At 36.9% G+C, this 20,440-nt stretch overlaps 1 protein-coding gene across 1 annotated transcript in view; it reads right to left on the bottom strand.

Annotated features, from left to right (window-relative positions):
• Positions 1-20,440, bottom strand: part of LOC129244324 (uncharacterized) — a 142,119-nt gene that overhangs the window by 89,533 nt on the left and 32,146 nt on the right. The window contains exon 4 of the mRNA XM_054881942.1: positions 7,431-7,537. Coding sequence (XP_054737917.1) covers positions 7,431-7,537 — 107 coding nt within the window. The remainder of the gene's footprint in view (positions 1-7,430; positions 7,538-20,440) is intronic.

Below are 20,440 nucleotides of genomic sequence, written 5' to 3'. Positions count from 1 at the left end.
TGCTTGCGAATGTTTTTTATTTTCAGAGAATTCATAGTAAAGATTTTTTCCAGCTAAGCTATAGAGCAATGGCCAGTTGAAAAGCTTGTAAAAGTTCTCCAAACGTTTCATAAAAATGTTCATTCTACAGGCAGTGCATTTCGCCTAGAATTGCAAGATTGCAGACAGAACAGATCGACAACAGGTACATATAAATGATTGGTGCTTACGCCCTTCTTGGGTGTTTGGTCGAGCTCCTTCTCCTATTTATAGCGTGCGTCTTGATGTTATTCTACAAATGGACGGCCCTAAAGGTTCTGAGCCGGCTCTGCACGGCAGATATTTTAATGAGAAGCATTTTCATGGCAGAAATTCACTCGGAGGTTTGCCATTGCCTATTCAGGGGCGACCGCTATTAGAAAAAAACTTTTTTTTTTATTAGAAAAATCATTTGGGTGTTTCAAGTATGGACATGCGAAACTACACTCTTCCGAATGTTAGTCACGCTCCAACCCATTCGGACCAAGATGGCCACCGTAAGAAGTTTCAATCATTTTAACGCGTTGTTCTATCGTGTAAAATTATACATCGGTATACTTGACAAATGTCAAAGAAGGCATAAAAAAGGTGCCGTCTACCAATTGTTCAATACTAACATCTAAACGGCACTTTTGAAAGATCCTTCATTTAAAGGATATTGTGTTTCATGCATAAATACCATAGCTTAAAAAAGATGATGAAATCGAAACAAAACATGTATATTTCGACAAATTGCTTTGTGTTTTATTTGTAAAAGAAAATATGCCATCTTATTGAATCACCATCTACAAAAACAAAATGTTGCCTTTTGTTGTAGGTTACATCTTTTTTAAAGCTAAGTTTTCTGTTGTCAAGCAATTTCTAGATCTCGATATTGCTTTCACATTATTCATTTGCTAATCACACCAAAGATTATGCATCGTAAAATACATTACTCGTCATTTCTCCTATAAGACGTCGCTTTGACGTTAAACGCTGGACTTCAAAGAGCACTATAGAGAAGTGAGAATAGGCCTCAAAAGGCCAACATTGCACTGCACACATATAAAAAAGCGGTCGGAATGAAATGGGGGTAAAGACCTCGCTCTAGGCTTTACACTTCGCTAGCTCGGCTTATTTTGCTATGTGTGGTGGCCATCAACTCTAAAGGCAAGTTATATGAAACTGCTGAGCAAGGTCCAAAGAACTGCGTTTTTATACATCACCGTCGCTTCACTCACCACCCCTAATAAAGCGCTCGAGGTGCCAGTCAACTTGCCTGCTCTAAATCTGGTAGGAAAACACGTGGCCGCCGCTTCAGCGCTTAGACTTAGTAGTATGGCGTTATGGAAGACCCGGTGGTTCGGCCTCGCTTCTACACTAAATACTATGAATAGTTATTATAAAGGGTGGTTAAATTTCATGGGCCGATGTTGAATGTGAACCACACCTAAACGTCAACGACACCGCTGGACTTCTTTTCTTGGGGTTATTTGAAATAAAAGATGTACATCGATAAGCCAGCAACAATTTAAGAGCTAAAGAATAAGATAATTTGGCACATTAATGGCATAGAACTTCAATTATGCCTCAGCGCCATCGAAAATTTTGACCATCGGATGGAGGTGTGCCGCCGAGGCTGCGGCGGCTATTTGACCGATATTTTGTTTTATACGTAATTGAGCCATACCAATATTATCATAATAAAGAAAAATGATAATAATTTTTTAAAAAAGTTGTATTTTATTCAAAATCAACACCGGCCCTTGAAACTTAACCTCCCTTTACTATTAAGAAATCGACTACTCTTCCCCTAAACTCATCTTCAAGGCCAACACCCCATCATCAAAAAGAGAGTGGCAAACTCAAAGCCCATGGAGAAGAGGGGAAATAAATTTTTACACCGATAGATTCAAGCCAACACAAGCACGCCGTAACAAAAACAACGATAAATATTTCTCGAATAACCAGGCGGCCATCGAATCAAGGGTTCCTGGCAGCTCAAAGGTAGCTGGCAGCTATAAATGATATTAGCACCGTCTTCAAGGTGAGTCTTGGATGGGTTCCGGGACGTAGAGGTAGTGAAGAAAATTATAAGGCCGATGAGCTAACCACAAAGGGTACTCATCTTGCGCTGCTTGAAAACAGAGGTAATATTGGAATTTCTATGGCAACTTGCAAATTAAGGATAAAAAATAATATTCTCCAGGTGACCAATTGGTTATGGAGAGAAGAAAATATTTGTGTTACAAACAGGTTAATTAGATCGCAAATAGAGAAGAAAAGGTCAGGAGAATTGTTCAACCTCTCAAGAGAGAACATCTCGAAGGTCGTGGCTTGTGCCACCCATCATTGGCGTCAGAGGTAAGTATACTAAGTAGACTAAGTCTTCAGGTTGTCTAGGAGTATTTTTTCATGAATATTGCAGAAGTTGTAGAGATGTAGAAGAGGAAGAATCAGTAGAACATTTCCTCCATAATTGTCCAACCTTAGCTAGGAGTAAAGCAAGTTTTGACTCTCTTACGAAACCATCCCGTGTTGGGATTCTATTTTATTCTATTCTACGCTTCTTAAGAGCATCTAAATGGTTCTATATATGAAGAATAAACATTGAGGTTCCCGTGTTGCACAGTGATCCCACTAGCAGCCTACCTGGTCCAAGTGAGTTGGCCGTTAAGGTTACCACAGAATTTTAATCCCATTTTATTCATTAATCCAGTAACCAATTTTTTTACCAATTTTGATCGAATCAAATATTCCACCCAATATTGCTAGAAAGCCACGACGTTTCTCCTGCTTTGCTCTTTAGCCGCTAAATTTTGTTCCATTACTTGTGATGATTTTTTTGAGCATATCAGTTTGAATTTTTCTTGGAAAATATGTAAATTTTTCTATAACAAGGGCACTTACTGAGTTCTATAACTAATCTATAAGTGATAGAAATATTTATTCGTATCCTGAGATTCCTACAGCACGCAACCTCTTTTTACTACGCTTATTTTGTTATTGTTACTTTTTATTTTTTGTTTATAGGGTTTTGGTCATTACATTTGTATAAACATAAGTGCTGCCTAGCAACCATCAAATAAATCCAAGTTCCAAACTCTATACAAAAATTAGAAAATTTCCACAAAGTTCTCATCACAATTCCACGGTTTTTAATACGAATTTTAATAAAATTTTGTGGTATGCAGGTTTTTAGCTTTTTAAATTTTAGTCTAACAAAGAGAAAGTTAGAAGTTTCAGAAAAATCCCGTTGAATTTTTATAATTTTTTTAACGCAACGTTGTTGCGCATTTGCGCCATGTAAAAAGTGGATGAGATGCTGTCCTTTTGTCACAGGCTGTAAATTTCTATTGCTTTCAGGATTGTACAGAAAGTTTATGAATCGTTCGGAACGTAAACTATACTTTTTTTTGGTTTTGAGAGCTAAAATAACCTATTTAAAGAGTGAAAATTTTAGTTTTTGGTAAAAAATGCGAATGACAAATGCGGCATTTTTCGTTTGAGAAATGTGGGAAATAATGGACTGAAGGACGCTTGCATTACCGAAAAATCAGTTTTACTGATGAAGCGCATTTTCACCTCGGCGAGGTGAAGGAACAAGTTTGTCACATTCGGGTTTGAAAAATCTACACACTGCCAATGCATCAATGGTGAGTGACTGGTTCGGACGAATTTTGATCGGGCGGCATCACTGAAATTTTTTATTTATAATTTTTGGTTTAGAAATGGTCCAAAAGCCGTCGCTAAAGTCAATAGGGAGCTTTAACAATCCATGTTGACTTCGTTCTTGTTTTTCACAGATTCAAGAGGATGCCACAGGTAGCCTTTGGGTTTTAACAAGACGGCATTACGTAGCACACAGCTAACCTCAAAATGAGAATGATGAATCTTAAGCTTGGATAATAATCGATTAATATTCTCTGTGCCCGTGTGTGCGTACTTTCTTTGGTGAATTCAAAAACTATCTGAGGAGTGAAGTATAGTAAAAGGTTGTCAATAAAATAATAAAAATCGTGAATTTTTAGAACTTCATTTGAAATTACACTGATCACATTTTACTGTATGTATGGATTTGTGTGTTTTGCATATTTCCCAATGCGCACAAAATAAATAAATAGAAATGAAAGTTCATGAACTGATTTGGAAATTCTTTGTCAACATGAGGTATTGGCTGTATAAAGTAAACGAAATGAATTCTAAGAAAATATGTGCACAGATAAAAAGACGTGTAAATACACACACATACACACATACATACACAAAAATGTTTTGTATGACACTACACACACTTTTTGGACTTTATACTAAGGCATGTGCTGAAAATAATTGCTTATTGATCAAAAAATTTCAAAACCAAAAACAAAAAATAGCATTGCAGTAAAATATATATTTTTCTTTATTTCCAAAAAGCCGTTCTTGCCTTGCTGCCACGAAAATACAGAAAGAAAAACACGATTTCATGCTATTGCCAGCAGCAGGTCGTCACACGCCACACAAAGCTAAATATTGCTACTAATAAAATATGTACATATTTTTCCTGTTTTTATGACATTTATTAGTTTTCTTTCTATACAAAAAAAAAAAAGAGAAATTGTTAGAAAAGTAGTGATTAGTTTGCGCATACAAGATTTAGGCCTGCAGCAATAGAAGCATAGAAGTTAGATATCCTTTATTATACTACAAAACTATGATGCTCCTTCCATCCTTTATTTGAATCCTCCCAATGTTTGAATTACTTGGAAATGGTTTCTTCTTTGCTCAAAGCAATCATCGGAAATGAGTTACTATGTACTTTGTACTGTGTTGACTGAGAAAATCGATGTTAGTATAACGATAAGTATGGACTGATAGAAAGCAAATTCATTGTTGTTTATCAACTCGACTGGTAATTGAATTTTACTTCAATGGCCGTGGAGTCCGATTGAGGGGGGATTTTGCTGTAGTGGGGCTAGGCGCAGTTGTTAAGAAAGGAAAGAAGGAAGAAAGGAAGGGAGGAAAGCGGCAACTGAAGTCAAAAGCGGAGCTAAAAACCGAATATGGGAAGAAGGGCGAACAAGCGGAGCCTGCTGGTTGGACAACCAACAGGAAGGAGAAGTTTAACAAATAAATTTAGAAAGCAGATAGGAATTTAATATTATTTATTTAATTTACTTTAAGGAGAATGCTGGGATGGAAATCTGAGCTGATTCCAGCTTCAGAAAGATAAAAAACTAGCCGTTTTCTGCAGTACTTGGTTGCTGGGATTGCTAAAGCATGAGGGAATGAACTCAGTAAAAATGAAAGAGGTGTAGACAAAGATAGGTTAAAGATAAAGATAAAGATAAAACAATCTACTCCTTTACTTCCAACTGAGTATATACCTATAAAATTAGACTTTCAGCTAATAGTCCATAGATGTCGCAAGGAGTATTTTTAAACACTCCCAAATGTCTTGTTTTTTTCGTCTGCCATCTGTCGACAATATTCAGTTCATTGTTTGTTACGTTTCATACAACAATGCATTTTTGTCGCTCTTAAAAATGTCGAATTTCGTGCCTTCAAATTACGATTTGCGGACATCGTTGATTTTCTATTATCAATTGAAGAAAAACGCTTCTCAAGCTCTTCAAATGCTTATAGAAGCTTATGTTTGTGGTGGGCATGCTCTAAGTAGAGCACAGTCAGCACGGCCACCGAAAAAGTTTGAGGACGCCGAATTATAAGCATTGTTTGGATGAAGATGATGGTCAAACGCAAGAAATGATGGCAGAGCAGTTGGGAATGACCCAAAAAATCCTTTCCAAATGATTGAAAGACATGGGCATGATTTTAAAGGTCGGAAGATGGGTGCTGCATGAACTGACTGAAAGGCAGCAAGAGAACCGAAAAACCACGTGTGAAATGCTGCTCTCTTGGCTCAAAAGGAAGTCTTTTTTGCATCAATCGTTACGGGTGATGAAAAAGTAAGCGTAGCAAGCGTAAACGATCGTATGGTCCGCCCGGCCTCAAGTCAAATCGCTTCGGCCGCAAGGCAATGCTGTGTGTTTTCTGGGATCAGCGTCGTATGATTTGGTACGAGCTATTAAAACCAGGTGAAATAGTTGACAGTGCACGCTACCAACGACAATTGGTCGATTTGAACAGCGCTATACACCGAAAACGCCCAGAATATGCCGATCGGCGTCTCAAAGTAATTTTTCTTGATGACAATGCACCGCCACATGCACCGCCACATCGAACAAGAGCGACCCAGGAATTGGTGGAGACGTACGGTTGGGAGCCGCTGGTGTATGCAGCTTACTCACCAGACTTGGCGCCTTCCGATTATCATTTGTTTGCATCGATGGGCCACGCACTTTTCGAGCAGCGCTTCAATTTTCACGAAGAAGCCAAAAAATCGCTCGATGATTGGTTTGCGGCCAAAGACAGCCAATTTTTTTGGCACGGCATCCACAAATTGCTTGAGAGATGGGAAAATGTGTCGTCATTTTATGTTAATAAACGTTTGAAATTGAAAAAAAGTCTCATTCTATAGGTATATACCTGGTACTATAACTAAGCTTCAGAATTTAAACGTAGTCTTGTACGTTCATTATTTATTTATTTATTTTGTTATTACTTTTAAACCAGCCTGTACAATCTAAAATGTGGTACGCAGTTCAATATTCAATTAGGTCGCTAATAAATTGATTACAGGGCGAAGGGCGCTTCAGAAGAAGAACAATCATTGAAAGTAATAACATTCCTCAGCGCAAACATTACTCCACTTTTTTATTGCACCTACCTATGTATGTAACTCGCTTCAATTTTCTGCTTACATTTCTGTTTTTTTTTGGTTTTTTTTTTCGTTCAACTTTTTTCTTTACCAACAGAAACCTCTTTAACATCGTTACTACCGTTACCATCGTGCTTGGCTGCGCATCGTCGCGCTTAGCAAAATATGATTACGGCAGCGGAAAGCACTTAAGTTACGCATAATAATAATAAAATTAAATTATTGCCTTGTCTCTGCAGCAGAGTGAAAACGAGCGTAAGGCAATCGAGGCAAAATGTATTGAGGGATGCTGGAAAAGGTCACAGCACGCAGCCCGGCGCAGGCAGGCAGGCAGGCGTCTAAGGCATCTAACGCAGATTGAAAACTACCAGCAGCCAGCGTACATTTGTGGCACCATGACACAACAATGAAACATTACCTCTCACTAACTACATTTGTATGTATTGTCGGTGGCGGTGAAGACAACGCGCCGCTGGCGTATACGTAACATTTAGCGCCAAGGCACTGCTGGTACGAGCATTTGAACTGAGCAAAATTGCAGGTGTTTGTGTGTCTATTGTTTTTTTTTTTGCCTTTTGGGTCTGTATTTTATGTAATAATATATATTTTTTAATGCGTCTAATGCATTTGTGCATGTGTATGTGTATGTATGTTTGCGCGTTTACCCACTTACCCTTGCACCACTTCGCCGCGTCGATTGGGATACAATTCCGGATGTTGGCCATAACGTAAATAAACTTCCGTTTGTTGCTCAGCACGCGAATCAAATGTGAAATATGTCTGTAAAGAGAAATGAAACGAGAAGAAGATTGAAATGAGTGATGTGCAAATACATAAATATATATGGAGGGAGTTTAATAATTATAGTGCACGAATTTGCTGATGAGATTTTTACAATTTGTTTGCTTCTTATTTAAATTTGATACATTTAAAAAAAAAATATAGTGAATTCTTTTACAAAAAGCATATAGATCCAAGTTTCAAAGTTTGTGCAAATTAAAAATTTAAACATTTTAAAAATAAAAAAAAATTTTAATTTAAAAAAAAAAAAAAATTCGAGTATGCAGTTTTGTAGCTCTTTGAATTTAATAAGAAACAAAAATTAAAAATTTGCTTCTTATTTAAAAAAAAAATTTTTTTTTTAAATACGAGTACCTAATTTTTTAGCTTCTTGAATTCTAATATAATAATATAGTTTGAAGAGCTCAAAAATCGCAATTTGAAATTGAATTTAAATTTTTTCGGTCTAGTGTGATTTTTTTGAATTTAACGAATTCTAGATTATTTTTATAAGGCAAAAGTCATCAGATTACACTGAGTGACAAAAAAAAACATTAAATATACTTTTATGGAGGCCTAGCACAACTTGTAGGTATAGTAAAACTAAGAAAAATGGTATAGGAGAAATTTCCAATACACCCCCAAAATCTCATTTTATGGCCATAAAACCGTTTTTCAGTAGGTTGATGTGAAGATTCACTCCTATCTTCGTAAATTTCCATCCTATTTCGAATTTGTTTTTTAGTTCGAAAGATCAAAAACAAGCTTTTTTGACAGTGTGTTGACAATGTTTCTAAAATGACAACTGACGAGACTGTACACGGCAGTATTTGGAAGTTTTTTATTTTTTCTCTATTTTTTCAACTTTATTCTCATTTAGCGTAAGTTATACCTACATACCAAATTCGTAAAAAAAAATAAAATCTTAAAATCCACACAACTCTTTTAATTTTAATTCAATTACAGTCAAATATAGCTCATTCGACGCAAAATTAAATTTACTAATATATAACAGTAGTGTACTAAAAAATTTACTAATATATAACAGTAGTGTACTAACAGTAGTGTGCCATAAAATGAGATTTTGGGGGTGTATTGGAAATTTCTCCTATACCATTTTTCTTAGTTTTACTATACCTACAAGTTGTACGAGGTCTCCATAAAAGTATAAAATCACTGTCGCACAGTGTTATTTTATTTTCCGTAGGTAATAACCCTTTTTAGTCGAAATTTTTTAATTTTTTTAATTTTTTTTTAAATTTGAAAACATTGATATATACAGTTCCTATATAAGAGAAAACTGTATTTTTACAAAAAAATTGATAAAATTATCAAATAAATTGTCAAAACTTTTCTATAAGTCCCCAAGCCCCCGAGCCATAGTTATTAGTATGTTATTGTGAAGTAGCAAAAGTAAAGGGTGACTAGTAGCAAAAATAAACCACGCACGGGCACTAAACCGAAAAAGCTTTACACTGTATTGCATATTTATATCATAAGAAGGTATTGTTGTGTACTTGTTGGCATTCCACTTTTTATAATTTTATTCGCTTATTCAACTTCTACTCAGCTTTACTCCATTTCCAGTTGCGGTTAGCACTTGGCTGTTGTTTGTTTGCAATTCAATTCCTTTCTGTCCCTTCCGGTCCATCAAAGTGCTTTGTCAATAAAACGTAAATTGAAATATATTTTATAGCTATTATAACACTTCACTTAAGTACTAACAATGCACACAGTAAAAATGCGCCTCACAAGATGTACAAAGCAAGAGTTATGATTAAGAAATGACTGCGATCAGATACAAGTATAGGTAAGAGAGAGTCCAAAGTAGGAAAGAAAAAGAAAAATATTCCGTTTATATAATCCGTATCATTTCAGGGAGTTACACATACCAGAAGCAGCATGCAGCAGGCTATCGAGGTAGTTATGTTATTTGAACTAAAAAACGTGTGTATAGGTGTACTAGCATCTAAAATTAGCTCTTGGTAGTTTTAGTTCTAGGATACCATGGCATCTAGGCAAGGTTACCCTTGAATGAGGGCACTAATAGCTAGCCAGAAGTAGTTTCTAGCTTACATAAGCGATAGCTGTATTGATAAAGAAGAGAATTTACCTCCATTATCTTTCGTCATAGTGTAACTATGGCGTCAGGCAGCAGAATGACGATACTCATATTTGCTGAATGCTCGCACACTCGCATAGCCTTAAGAGATCGTGCAGTCTATTTGCGAAATCAGAATTGCTAAAGCCATAGGCGCAGCACATAGCCTTTACAGAACACTTAGTCTATTGATGAAGCTAAGCTCTGTCACTCGAACAACTCATCGCAATTTTTACTTTTCAAATACACCTATATTGGTACCCACTCCAGAAGGCTCGGTATAGCTTCCACTAATTACTTCCGAAGTTGCTGCGATGAAAATGAACAAGAGAGAATTAAGCACCTGATGTGTAGATGAGCAGTTTTATTAGGGAAACATAGCGGTGACAATTCTCTGCAGTACTTGTCCAACTACAGCACCGACAAAATATTAAAATTTCGCAACTTCATTCCTTTAATTATTATGATATAAAAAGGGCTATTTGCTTACACTTCATTGCAGAACATTTTCACCTTCATCCTGATCCATTTCTGTCATAAAAATACCAGTCTAACGGTTAGCCGTAATAGAAGTGAAGCCTTCCGTAAAACAAACTGAGAGAGAATGAGACGAAAGCAGCATTAGGAGCGCGATAATTATAGGTGCATTATAATATTGCTATAAAGTTCATATTTTATTTTCTTCATTTTATTATTATTCATCCTCAATGTTTTCAATTTCAACAAATGATACGAGTGGCTTATGATAGCTAAAATATGATACAAATGCTTTGGTTTCGATGTTGTCAACATATCTTTGAAATACCGCGTCAATTGTTGTTTTTGATCGTGTTGTCGATTCAGTGCGATTGTTACACATTTTTAAATTGAATGTTGTATTGAGAAGGTCAATTAAAGGAACCGCTGTGTCCAATGCAAAATTTACGTTAGATCGCCACTTAAAATCATTGGAACTTTATCGTAATATTTTCTAAGTATCCGCGATACTTCTGGTGTATACTTCATTTTAGTTTGTTTTTTTCTTTCTTTTTTTTCTGTCGATATACACGACACTTTTCTGCATTATTTTTCGGCATAATTGCGATAAATATTTAAAAATGAAAATATTTACGAATATAAAAATACGGACGCAATACAGCACACGTGGTTGCTATTATGAGCATCGTAACGCGTATATTACACAGACGTACTAACATACACACAAACATTCGTAGGACGCTTGGTCTAAGCAAGTATTAGGTAGTCTGGTATAGGTATACATAATGCCTTCTCGCTCACCGTGGCTCCGTAATACGCAGGCGCGCACACATACGTACTAGCATACATACAAACATACACACGCATGACGCTTGAACTAAACACCAAAGCAAGTAATAGGCAGTGTAGTATACATACTACAATACTCACTATATTAGCGTGGCTCAGCAGTACGCAGCCACACACATATACGTATATCAACATATAACGCTTCGTAGCCAAGAGTGTCGCTTTTTCGTTTCATCGAGTTTCAAATCTCTCTCAACGATTCTAAAGAAGTTTTCACTTCAAAAAGCTACTTGTAAGCACTACCTTTAGTTCTGATTCGAAAGCTGATCCCCGATCGGTATCAATAATCGCACCCGAATTGTGAGTGTGGCAGTACATGGTGCGTAGTGTAACAGAGAGCTATAAAACGCGAAAGAATCCAGAGAAAGTAAAATGTAGGGCAGAAAAGGCCGAAAAGGAAAAATGAAGATATGAGAAGACGGAGGTTAACAGACGTGAGTTCTTTCCTTCAAGCATGTATTAATAATGAGTCGTGAAGATCTTAAAAGGATGTGAAAGTAAAGTCAAACATATTTACAATTTGGAAAAAGTTGGGCCTGAAATATTAGTTGGAAACGAGCTCCTCGAGACTTGGACTTTCTTTGTTTTAAGAAAAGGCCTGAATTTACTTCGCTTCGTCTTCATTTTTTCCTTAATTGTTTTATTTCCCATTGTGATTTGATTTTTCGTTTTGATTTCGTCTTCATTTTTATTTTATTTTTGCGTTGTCTTTTCGTTTACTTCTTTTTTGCTTTATTAAATTTTTTTTTTCGTTTTCATTCCCTTCCCTTCCCAGCTTTTTTTTTCCTTTTACTTTTCTTTTTCCTTTTCTCTTTCTTTTTCCATTCCTTTTCCTTACCTTTTCTTTTCTCTTTCTCTTTTCCTTCGCTTCGTCTCCATTTTTTCCTTTATTGTTTTATTTCTCGTTTTGGTTGGAGTTTTCATTTACGTTTTCGCTTTTCGGTTTTATTTTCCTTTGTCGTTTCATTTTCGTTTATTTTTCCTTTTGTTTACTTTATTTAATTTTTTTCGTTTTCCTTTTCTTTTTCTTTTTCTTTTTCTTTTTCTTTTTCTTTTACTTTTTCCTTTTCCTTTTCCTTTTCCTTTCCTTTTTCTTACCCTGTCTCTTCTCTTTCTTCTTTCCTTTTTTCTTTCCCTTTCCCTTTCTCCTTCTCCTTCTCTTTCTCTTTCTCTTTCTCTTTCTCTTTCTCTTTATCTTTCTCTTTCTCTTTCCCTTTACATTTTCCTTTTTCTTGGCTTTTCCCTTCCCCTTCCCTCTTCCCTTTCCCTTTCCCTTTCACTTGCCCTTCGCCTTTCCCTTTCCCTTACCTTTTTCCTTTCCTATTCCCATATATTTTGTCTTTACCTCTTCCAGTTTTTTCTTATATCGTTTAATTCCCCCTTTCCTTTATTTTTTTCTGTTTCGTTTTCATTCTACTTTTCCTTCTCCTTTTCTGTAATTCTCATTTACCTTCTTTTTAATATTTATTTTTCCTTTTCTTTTTCTTATTCCCTTTGTAGTTTGGTTCGTTTTATTTATACTTTTCGTTCACTTTTTCTATCTCTGTTTTTCCTTAATCTTCATTTTCGTTTTCTCTTTCTTTTCCTTTTACTTTTACATATATTTTTCTGTATATTTTTCTTTCCTTCTCTTTCTCATGCTTCTGCTCCGTCTACTTTTCCTTTCAGTTCTCCTTCAATACGAGATATCATTGAAGAGCTCAGAGAATAGCTGAGAAGGTAGAGAGAGATATTATAAATAAATGAGAGATTTCTTTTTATTCGACAGAAAAAGAGTTTCAGCCTGCCGTGAATCAGGATTGACGGATCAGTTAAGGGCTTGAAATAGTATTTGAAGTCAAATCTCTTTCGATTTGGACTTTCATCTGCCTGCTGTAATCACTGTGAAACTGTACGCAACGCTTTCCTAGCTGAAATCTTGAAGATGACTAATGAGTGGAAAACAATGCCATTTATAGAAGCGTCCCTCAAAGCATATATTGCTTATATGTATTAGGATCAAGCAGCTCACCAAAACGCTGCTTCGCTCAAGTGGCATCTGGGTAGCTCCAAAATAGCCTTCAGCGAGACGTTGAGCACTGATCAGATCAAACTAAAATGTTTCTAAGAATTCTTTGCTTTCACTTTTCTTTCGTTTGTACAGCTAACTGGAGGATTGTGAGACAGCTGGCTAGGACTAGTGAGGCCCAGTAGGGTCTTTTACCATGACTTAGGCTATCACTGATCCTAGAGTTACAGCAAGAAATATACTAGACTATTGCATTTGCAGGGACTCTATCTAAAACTCACGCCAGCAAAATACTTTTACACTAACATCTTTTCCAATTCTTGTGGGACATAAGGCATCAATTAGCCAAAAGTTGTCCTTAGTACCTATCCTAACCTCGCCTTCAAATTTGTTAAAGAAGCTTGGAATTGCGAAAAAACGCTGGTCCTCATATACCTCCTACTACCATTTTCGCCCTCTGACCATACGCTAGCCTTGCTGTTAGGTTCAGCAACATGGTCACAGAGTTCATGCACGTCGCTCTTCAGCTAAAACTTAGACTACTACACATTGCTGCCCTGCTCTCGCTGAATACAAAGTCGTCATTCATCGTTCACTGCATTGACTAGTTTGTGCTCGCGGTACGTTTGTAAGCGCTTCTACGAGGCAGAGAGTAAAATTTACACACACGCATATACGTCGAATTAAATATTAATTTACGTGGATTTTCAAATGCAGAGCTTCTAAAAATTCGGACGTGGCTGCTATCGCAATATAAAATACAGGGTGGCTGATGAATTTTGCTACATTAAGAAACTCAAATAACTTTTTTTTTAGTGTATGGAATTCATTTATGTTTTTTTTTCAAGATGAAGGTCATTAAATTTTATTAAATGTAGCTTAACTAGTTTTAAAAATAATTGAATTTAAATGCCTCCCATGCTCGTTGACACAAGTGCGGCATCTTAGTAAAAATTTGTTCATTGCTGCTTTGAGAGTTGCGACAGGAATAGCCGCAATTGCTGCCCGAATGGATTGTTTTAGTTCATCCAAATTTGTTGGCTTTGTTTTATAAACTTCTTGTTTATATAAACCCCACAAGAAAAAGTCAGGTGCAGTAAGGTCAGGCGACCTGGGGGGCCAACGAAATTCGGAGTTTCTTCAAATCAGTTTATTGGGAAATTTTCGTCGCAACTCTGTCATAACAGTCTGGGCTATGTGAGACGTTGCCCCATCTTGTTGAAACCACACAGAGTTGAAAGGAATTCTCTTTCGGCGTAGTTCTGGATAGAAAAATTCTTTCAGCATTTTCAAATAACGGTCTCCAGTAACCGTAACGGTGTGACCATTTTCTTCAAAAAAATAAGGCCCGACAATACAGCGTGAAGAAACCGCACACCACACTGTCACGCGAAGAGGATGCAATTCCGTCTCGTGGAGTATCTGTGGGTTAGAAGTACTCCATATTCGACAATTTTGTTTGTTCACATTGCCGTTTAAATCGAAATGGGCCTCATCAGACATGAAAAGGCAGTTTAACATGTTTTGGTCTTCTTCCAAAATTTGCAGGATCTTCTGGCAAAATTCCAAGCGAATCGGCAAGTCTGCTGCATTCAGTTTGTTAACCATTTGAATTTTGTAGGGAAATAAGTCTAAATCTTTGTGCATTATTGTTTTCAAAGACTGTCGGCTGACACCAAGTTGAGCAGATAAGCTTCTTGTTGAAACCCTTGGATTGCTTTGTATAGCTGCAGCTACAGCAGCGATCGTTTCCTCCGTCCGAACTGGTGGGTTTCGATGATAAGGCCTTCTTGCGACTGTTCCTTGCTCAGCAAAATTATTCACCAGTCTCATTATGGTCCATCTGCTCGGGGGATCGCCGCCAAACATCCGCCTGTACTCTCTCTGTACCAAAACTACGGACTCCAGTGCGTGATAGCGGCGGACTATCCAAATTCTTGTTTGCGTGTCCCAGGTATCCATTTTAATAAATTTTAAAGATCAATCTGCAAATTAAAACAAAAATGGAACAGATAACTTAAAAAGAAAAAAAGTTATTCAATTTTTTTTTGGGTAGCGGCTTTCATCAGCCACCCTGTACGTTATTTTAAGTGAACCTTCTAACTGTTACATTAATTATATTTGCTTTCAGAAAATTCACTTTAATTCATTCCCACGAAGCATTCCCTTCTTTCTTTATCCAGCATTATGGCCTCACATTTTGGCATTCTGCTATATTTTCTTGGTAAATAATAATTAAATCTCTGTGTTGAATTGGCGCTAGTTAGCAGTAAATTACCACAGTAGTAAATAACTATGATACGCACATTTGTATGTATAAGTGTGCACAAGTGTGTGTTAGGTATTTATACATGCAACCGCTAATAAAGGCAACCAAACAAGAGATGACGGTTGCAGTTGACGGGAACTACGAACATTATTTAGTATAGTTGCCAGCAGGTAATAAAGATGTGTGTTGCCTGCAAGTTGGCAAATAGGTACATTTGTAGACAAAGCTGTGCGTGTGTGTGTTTGTATGTAAGACATAATGCTTATTATCATGAATAAAGCGCGCCACAGGACCTCTTTTTTACACATACATACACACATAAGTGTGCGCAAGTGAATAATATCATACTTAGCAATAATGATAGTGTAAATTGTTGATGTGCATGATGGGTGTATCTTTGAAATCGCGAATTTTAAATTCATCCTATTTGTCCTCATATCGGCCTGTGTGGCCAATATTTTATTTCTCAGCTGCCGTCTGTGAGCGAAGAAAATTTTACCCGGAAATTGTAAAAAACTACTATCGAACTACTATTGAGAATTTCCGTCAGACGGTTCGAAAATATTGGTATTCCCCAAAGTCGCATTGTGAATTGACAAACTCTGTCTACTTTCTTTGGTCTCGGTTGTATAACAATGCGGCTACAGGCATAATTGACTCCTCGCCATTCTCATGGAGAGAAGCAACCAACGTAATCTAGTTTTAGGTTGAAGTACCTGCCAGCAGACTATATGGGCGCACTGGGTTCATGATTGTACCAATAGCAATAGGGCATACCACTTGGATCAAATACCCCGTATTATTTCAATCAAACTGAACTGTGTTCTGTACGACCTAAATGCTCAAAAAATTTTGAAGCCACGAATTTCCTGTTGTCAATTTTCCTTAAGTTTTCCAACACTTCTTCCTTGATAAAAAAGACTTGTGCTTAAGAAAATATATTCATCTGAAAGCCAATAAACTTATCTAGCAGATAAAATTATTTTTCGTTCAATCAGTTAGGTTATAATGGTTGCCCAGGAAAATGGGTCCACTTGGACGAAGAATTTTAGTTCATTCTTTGTGATACCATTGTGAAGGAAACTGATAAGACGAAAGGAGAGAGAGGAGAGGGTAGGGGGAACAAGGAGGGGGTTGAGTATATGTAGATTACGAACATTGACTAATTTGTGTTAATGCTAGCTGCTTTATGGTGCTGATGAAGTTCATCAGATTTATCAAGGCCTGCCATATCAGGCGGCTGCCGTAGCCGAATGGGTTGATGCGTGACTACCATTCGGAATTCACAGAGAGAACGTAGGTTCGAATCTCGGTGAAAAACCAAAATTAAGAAAAACATTTTTCTAATAGCGGTCGCCCCTCGGCAGGCAATGGCAAACCTCCGAGTGTATTTCTGCCATGAAAAAGCTCCTCATAAAAATAACTGCCATTCGGAGTCGGCTTAAACCTGTAGGTCCCTTCATTTATGGAACAACATCAAGACGCACACCGCAAATAGGAGGAGAAGCTCGGCCAAACACCCAAAAAGGGTGTACGTGCAAATTATATATATAGATACAGCGTTTTTCAATAGGTGCGCTTCAACTTTTTTCCGATAGGAAGGGCGAACGACGCAATATTTTTTATTTTTCGCTTGTCATTTGCAAACTTCATTAGTATACATTTTATCATGGAACGCTACACACTTAAGCATCGATTGCAAATCGTGCAAATTTTTTATGAAAATAATCGTTCTGTTGCTGCTAAATGATCCAGATTTTTTCCAAAAAATCATCTTCAGTGATGAAGCTCACTTTTGGCTCAATGGCTTTGTCAACAAGCAAAATATGCGTTACTGGGCAGAAAGCAATCCACACGTGATTCATGAGGCACCCTTGCATCCCGAAAAAATCACTGTTTGGTGCGGTTTACATGCCGGCGGCCTAATTGACCCATATTTTTTCGTTGACGAGAACGATCGCCACGTCACTGTGAATGGAAATCGATACCGCGACATGATAAACGATTATTTTTGGCCGCAATTGAATGGTATGGACTTAGACGACATGTGGTTTTAACAGGACGGGGCCACAAGCCACACAGCACACGCTACAATTGACTTGTTGAAGAGTAAGTTCGATGAGCGCATTATTTCCAGAAATGGACCGGTCGAATGGCCGCCGCGCTCGTGTGATTTGACGCCTCTAGACTATTTTCTTTGGGGTTATGTGAAGTCATTGGTCTACAGTAACAATCCGGCGACGAATTGTGAGCTCAGAGCCAATATTGAACGCGAAATTGCTGGAATTTCGGCCGATTTATGCAAAAGAGTTGTCGAAAATTGGGTTCAACGATTGGACTTCGTAAAAAGTGCACGCGCTGGTCACGCAAAAGAAATCGAATTTCATACTTAAATGTATATGTCCAACTCGATAATAAAAAAAAATTAGTTAAAAAGTCAAACCGTTTGTGTTTTATTCAAAAAAGTTCAAAAGTTGAAGCGCTCTTACTGAAAAACGCTATATAAATATATATATCAGCAGGCGTAGGAAAGGAGTTTGAACCAAGATGCTTAAATCGTAGTCCCACGAGAGCAGGAGGGCAGCTAAAGAGAAGGTGTTGAGATGATTCCATCTCATCTTCCATACAGCTGACGCAAAACGGACTCGAAGTAATTCCAAGTCTCACGGCATGCATACCTCGCGGATAGCGCACCGTGAGGAGACGCACGAAGTTTGAGAGCTGACGTTTTGTCATCCTCAGAATATCTCTCAAACGCCTCCGATCCACAAGTGGCCCAGCGCTCGCTGAGTTGACGCGAGTCCCATCGTTCCAGGAGTAGAGCGCAGGTTGTCAAGCGGACCCCGAACCTCACCTTTCGCAGGGAAACAACCTCACAGGTCCCTTGTCTGGCACGCTCGTGCATGAATTAAATATATTAAAAAATTAAAAAAAAAATTATAAAAAGATATTAAAAAAATAATTAATATTACAAAAATTTTAAAATTAAGAAAAATTTATTTTATCATTTTAAGATAATTTTTATTTAAAATACTTTTATCTTTAAAATAATTTTACACATTTAAAAATTAGAAAAAAATTCTTTTTGGGTTACGCCGTTTATTGAAGAAAAAACTAAATTGTGAAAAACACCCTGTATATATGGAAGCAAGCATTTAATACTTACACCTACTTTTTTATATGAAAACACTATTTTTTCATGATTTTCTTTCTTCATGTCAATAAGCCACTTCTATCGCCATATACATACCTAGATGCACATTAGGGTGCATCGCTCTCCTTACAAAAAAAAAAAAAACAACAGTAGTGTTTTTTCATTGAAATTATAAATGCATTATATTTCAAAAACTGCTCCAAAATATTTCGCTGGAGCTGGACCGATGGAAATTTCACCTTTTTCTACGAATAAAATTAGGTTTTAAAAATATTTTTTACAACAAATCACCTCAAATGATAGAAGAGTTTAGTTTTAAAAAGGTATGCTACAAGTGTACGCGATAAAGAGTTTAAAATTATGCCTAAAAACGTTTAAAATTTTATCAGTCGAAACAAAATATTGTGATATTTTAGATTTTAGACGTTTTTTGATTGGCACGATGAAGAAAACAAACTGTTTTTATATAAAAAATTCGATTGATTGGGATATTTCTAAATGAGTCCAGCTCACGCAAGTCTTCATATTTTTCTGAAGCATTTTAGTGGAAGTCTTTTAATTTACTACAATGAGTTTCACAATTCCAGTGCAAAATTTTTTTGGTGAGCCACCCTAATGTACCTACATATGTGCGTAGATATGCTCGCACCGAGAAAAGGGAAGCATTATTAGTCATATTAGTAATTATCCAGCTTTTCACGCTGCACTTTATTACTTCCACACCTCTTGTTTTGTGTAAACTAAAGTATGAAGTGAGGGGAAAGACGACAAGGTACATCTGTGTGCATTCATTTCAGTCACGCACACCACTTTACACCAACACCAATAACAGTGTTTATGTGCGTATAACCAGGTGCAACTTCCACATTTGTTTTCATTATTTTCACATAGTTTACTCTACTTTTCCAGTATCTCTTGTGCAATTTTTCCTGTTACCCGCCCATATCCCTTTGGTTTCCTTTGCACTCTGCCTTGCAATGCTGCACTTTAGCTTCTGCTTTGTTTACTATTTTTTTTTTTAATCGTTTAAAAAAAGTTTAAGGGTATAAAGATATCAATGCTGTGGCATCTTGGCCATAATTCCGAGGCGGGGAAGTTTTAAAAGTCTGCTGACTTACAAAAAGGGGTTTGACTTGACTGGTTGGTGAACCAGTTGATTGTTTTGTTTACTTGGTTGATTAACTTAGATTACTTGGACTGAACTTTTCATAGAGTGTAAGAAAAAGTTGAAGGAAGTGGTAAGCACTGCCAGTACTGAAGGTTTATGAACCACGGGGATCCAATATCTAGACAGGATAGACCACAAAGAGCTCCTAAAATGGAAATGGAAGGGGGCCAAAATAAAATAGGAAGCTTGCCAGTCATAAAGAATACGACTCCTAGGTTTCGCATATTGAAAATATTGGATTAAATTATACAATAAGATTAGTCCCAGAGCTTTATAAATCAATTTTAGGAGCTTAATGGTAACCTTAGCCACTCAGATTTCTACATAAAGAAGTGCTAAGTTAAATAAGATATTAAGATCATAAAAATATAGGGGTGGGTTTTTTTTTTTTTTACCGATAAAATGTATCATCCATATACCCAAGAAGGCTAATAACGGGTGATTGTTTAGCTCTTATCTTTTTAAATAGTTGGTTTAAACAGCTGACGCACATTTCATGTTTTGTTTCGCTCTCTATCGCAGCTGTCTCGGCCAGTGTTAATGATGACCATCAATTATCGATTCGTCGCCGTTCGAAGCAATTGGGCCTCTGTTACTCAACAACGTGGAAAATTTTGCGAAAATTTTTTGCCCAAAATGCAAGAGCTTGACTTGCATGCCATGTGGCTTCAGCAAGACGGTGCCACATGCCACACAGCACGCGTAACAATGGACTTGTTGAGAGGCGAGTTCGGTGAATATTTTATTTCACGTTCGGGACCTGTCAATTGGCCACCCAGATCGTGCGATATAACGCCTTTAGATTATTTTTTGTGGGGTTATGTTAAAGCTCATGTCTGTTCAGACAAGCCTGCTTCAATTAACGCATTGGAAGACA

This window comes from Anastrepha obliqua, chromosome 4 (assembly GCF_027943255.1).
Source record: "Anastrepha obliqua isolate idAnaObli1 chromosome 4, idAnaObli1_1.0, whole genome shotgun sequence".
Taxonomy (NCBI): Eukaryota; Metazoa; Arthropoda; class Insecta; order Diptera; family Tephritidae; genus Anastrepha; species Anastrepha obliqua.
The sequence above is the reverse complement of the archived record's forward strand: the minus strand, read 5'-3'. Positions and strand labels throughout refer to the sequence as shown.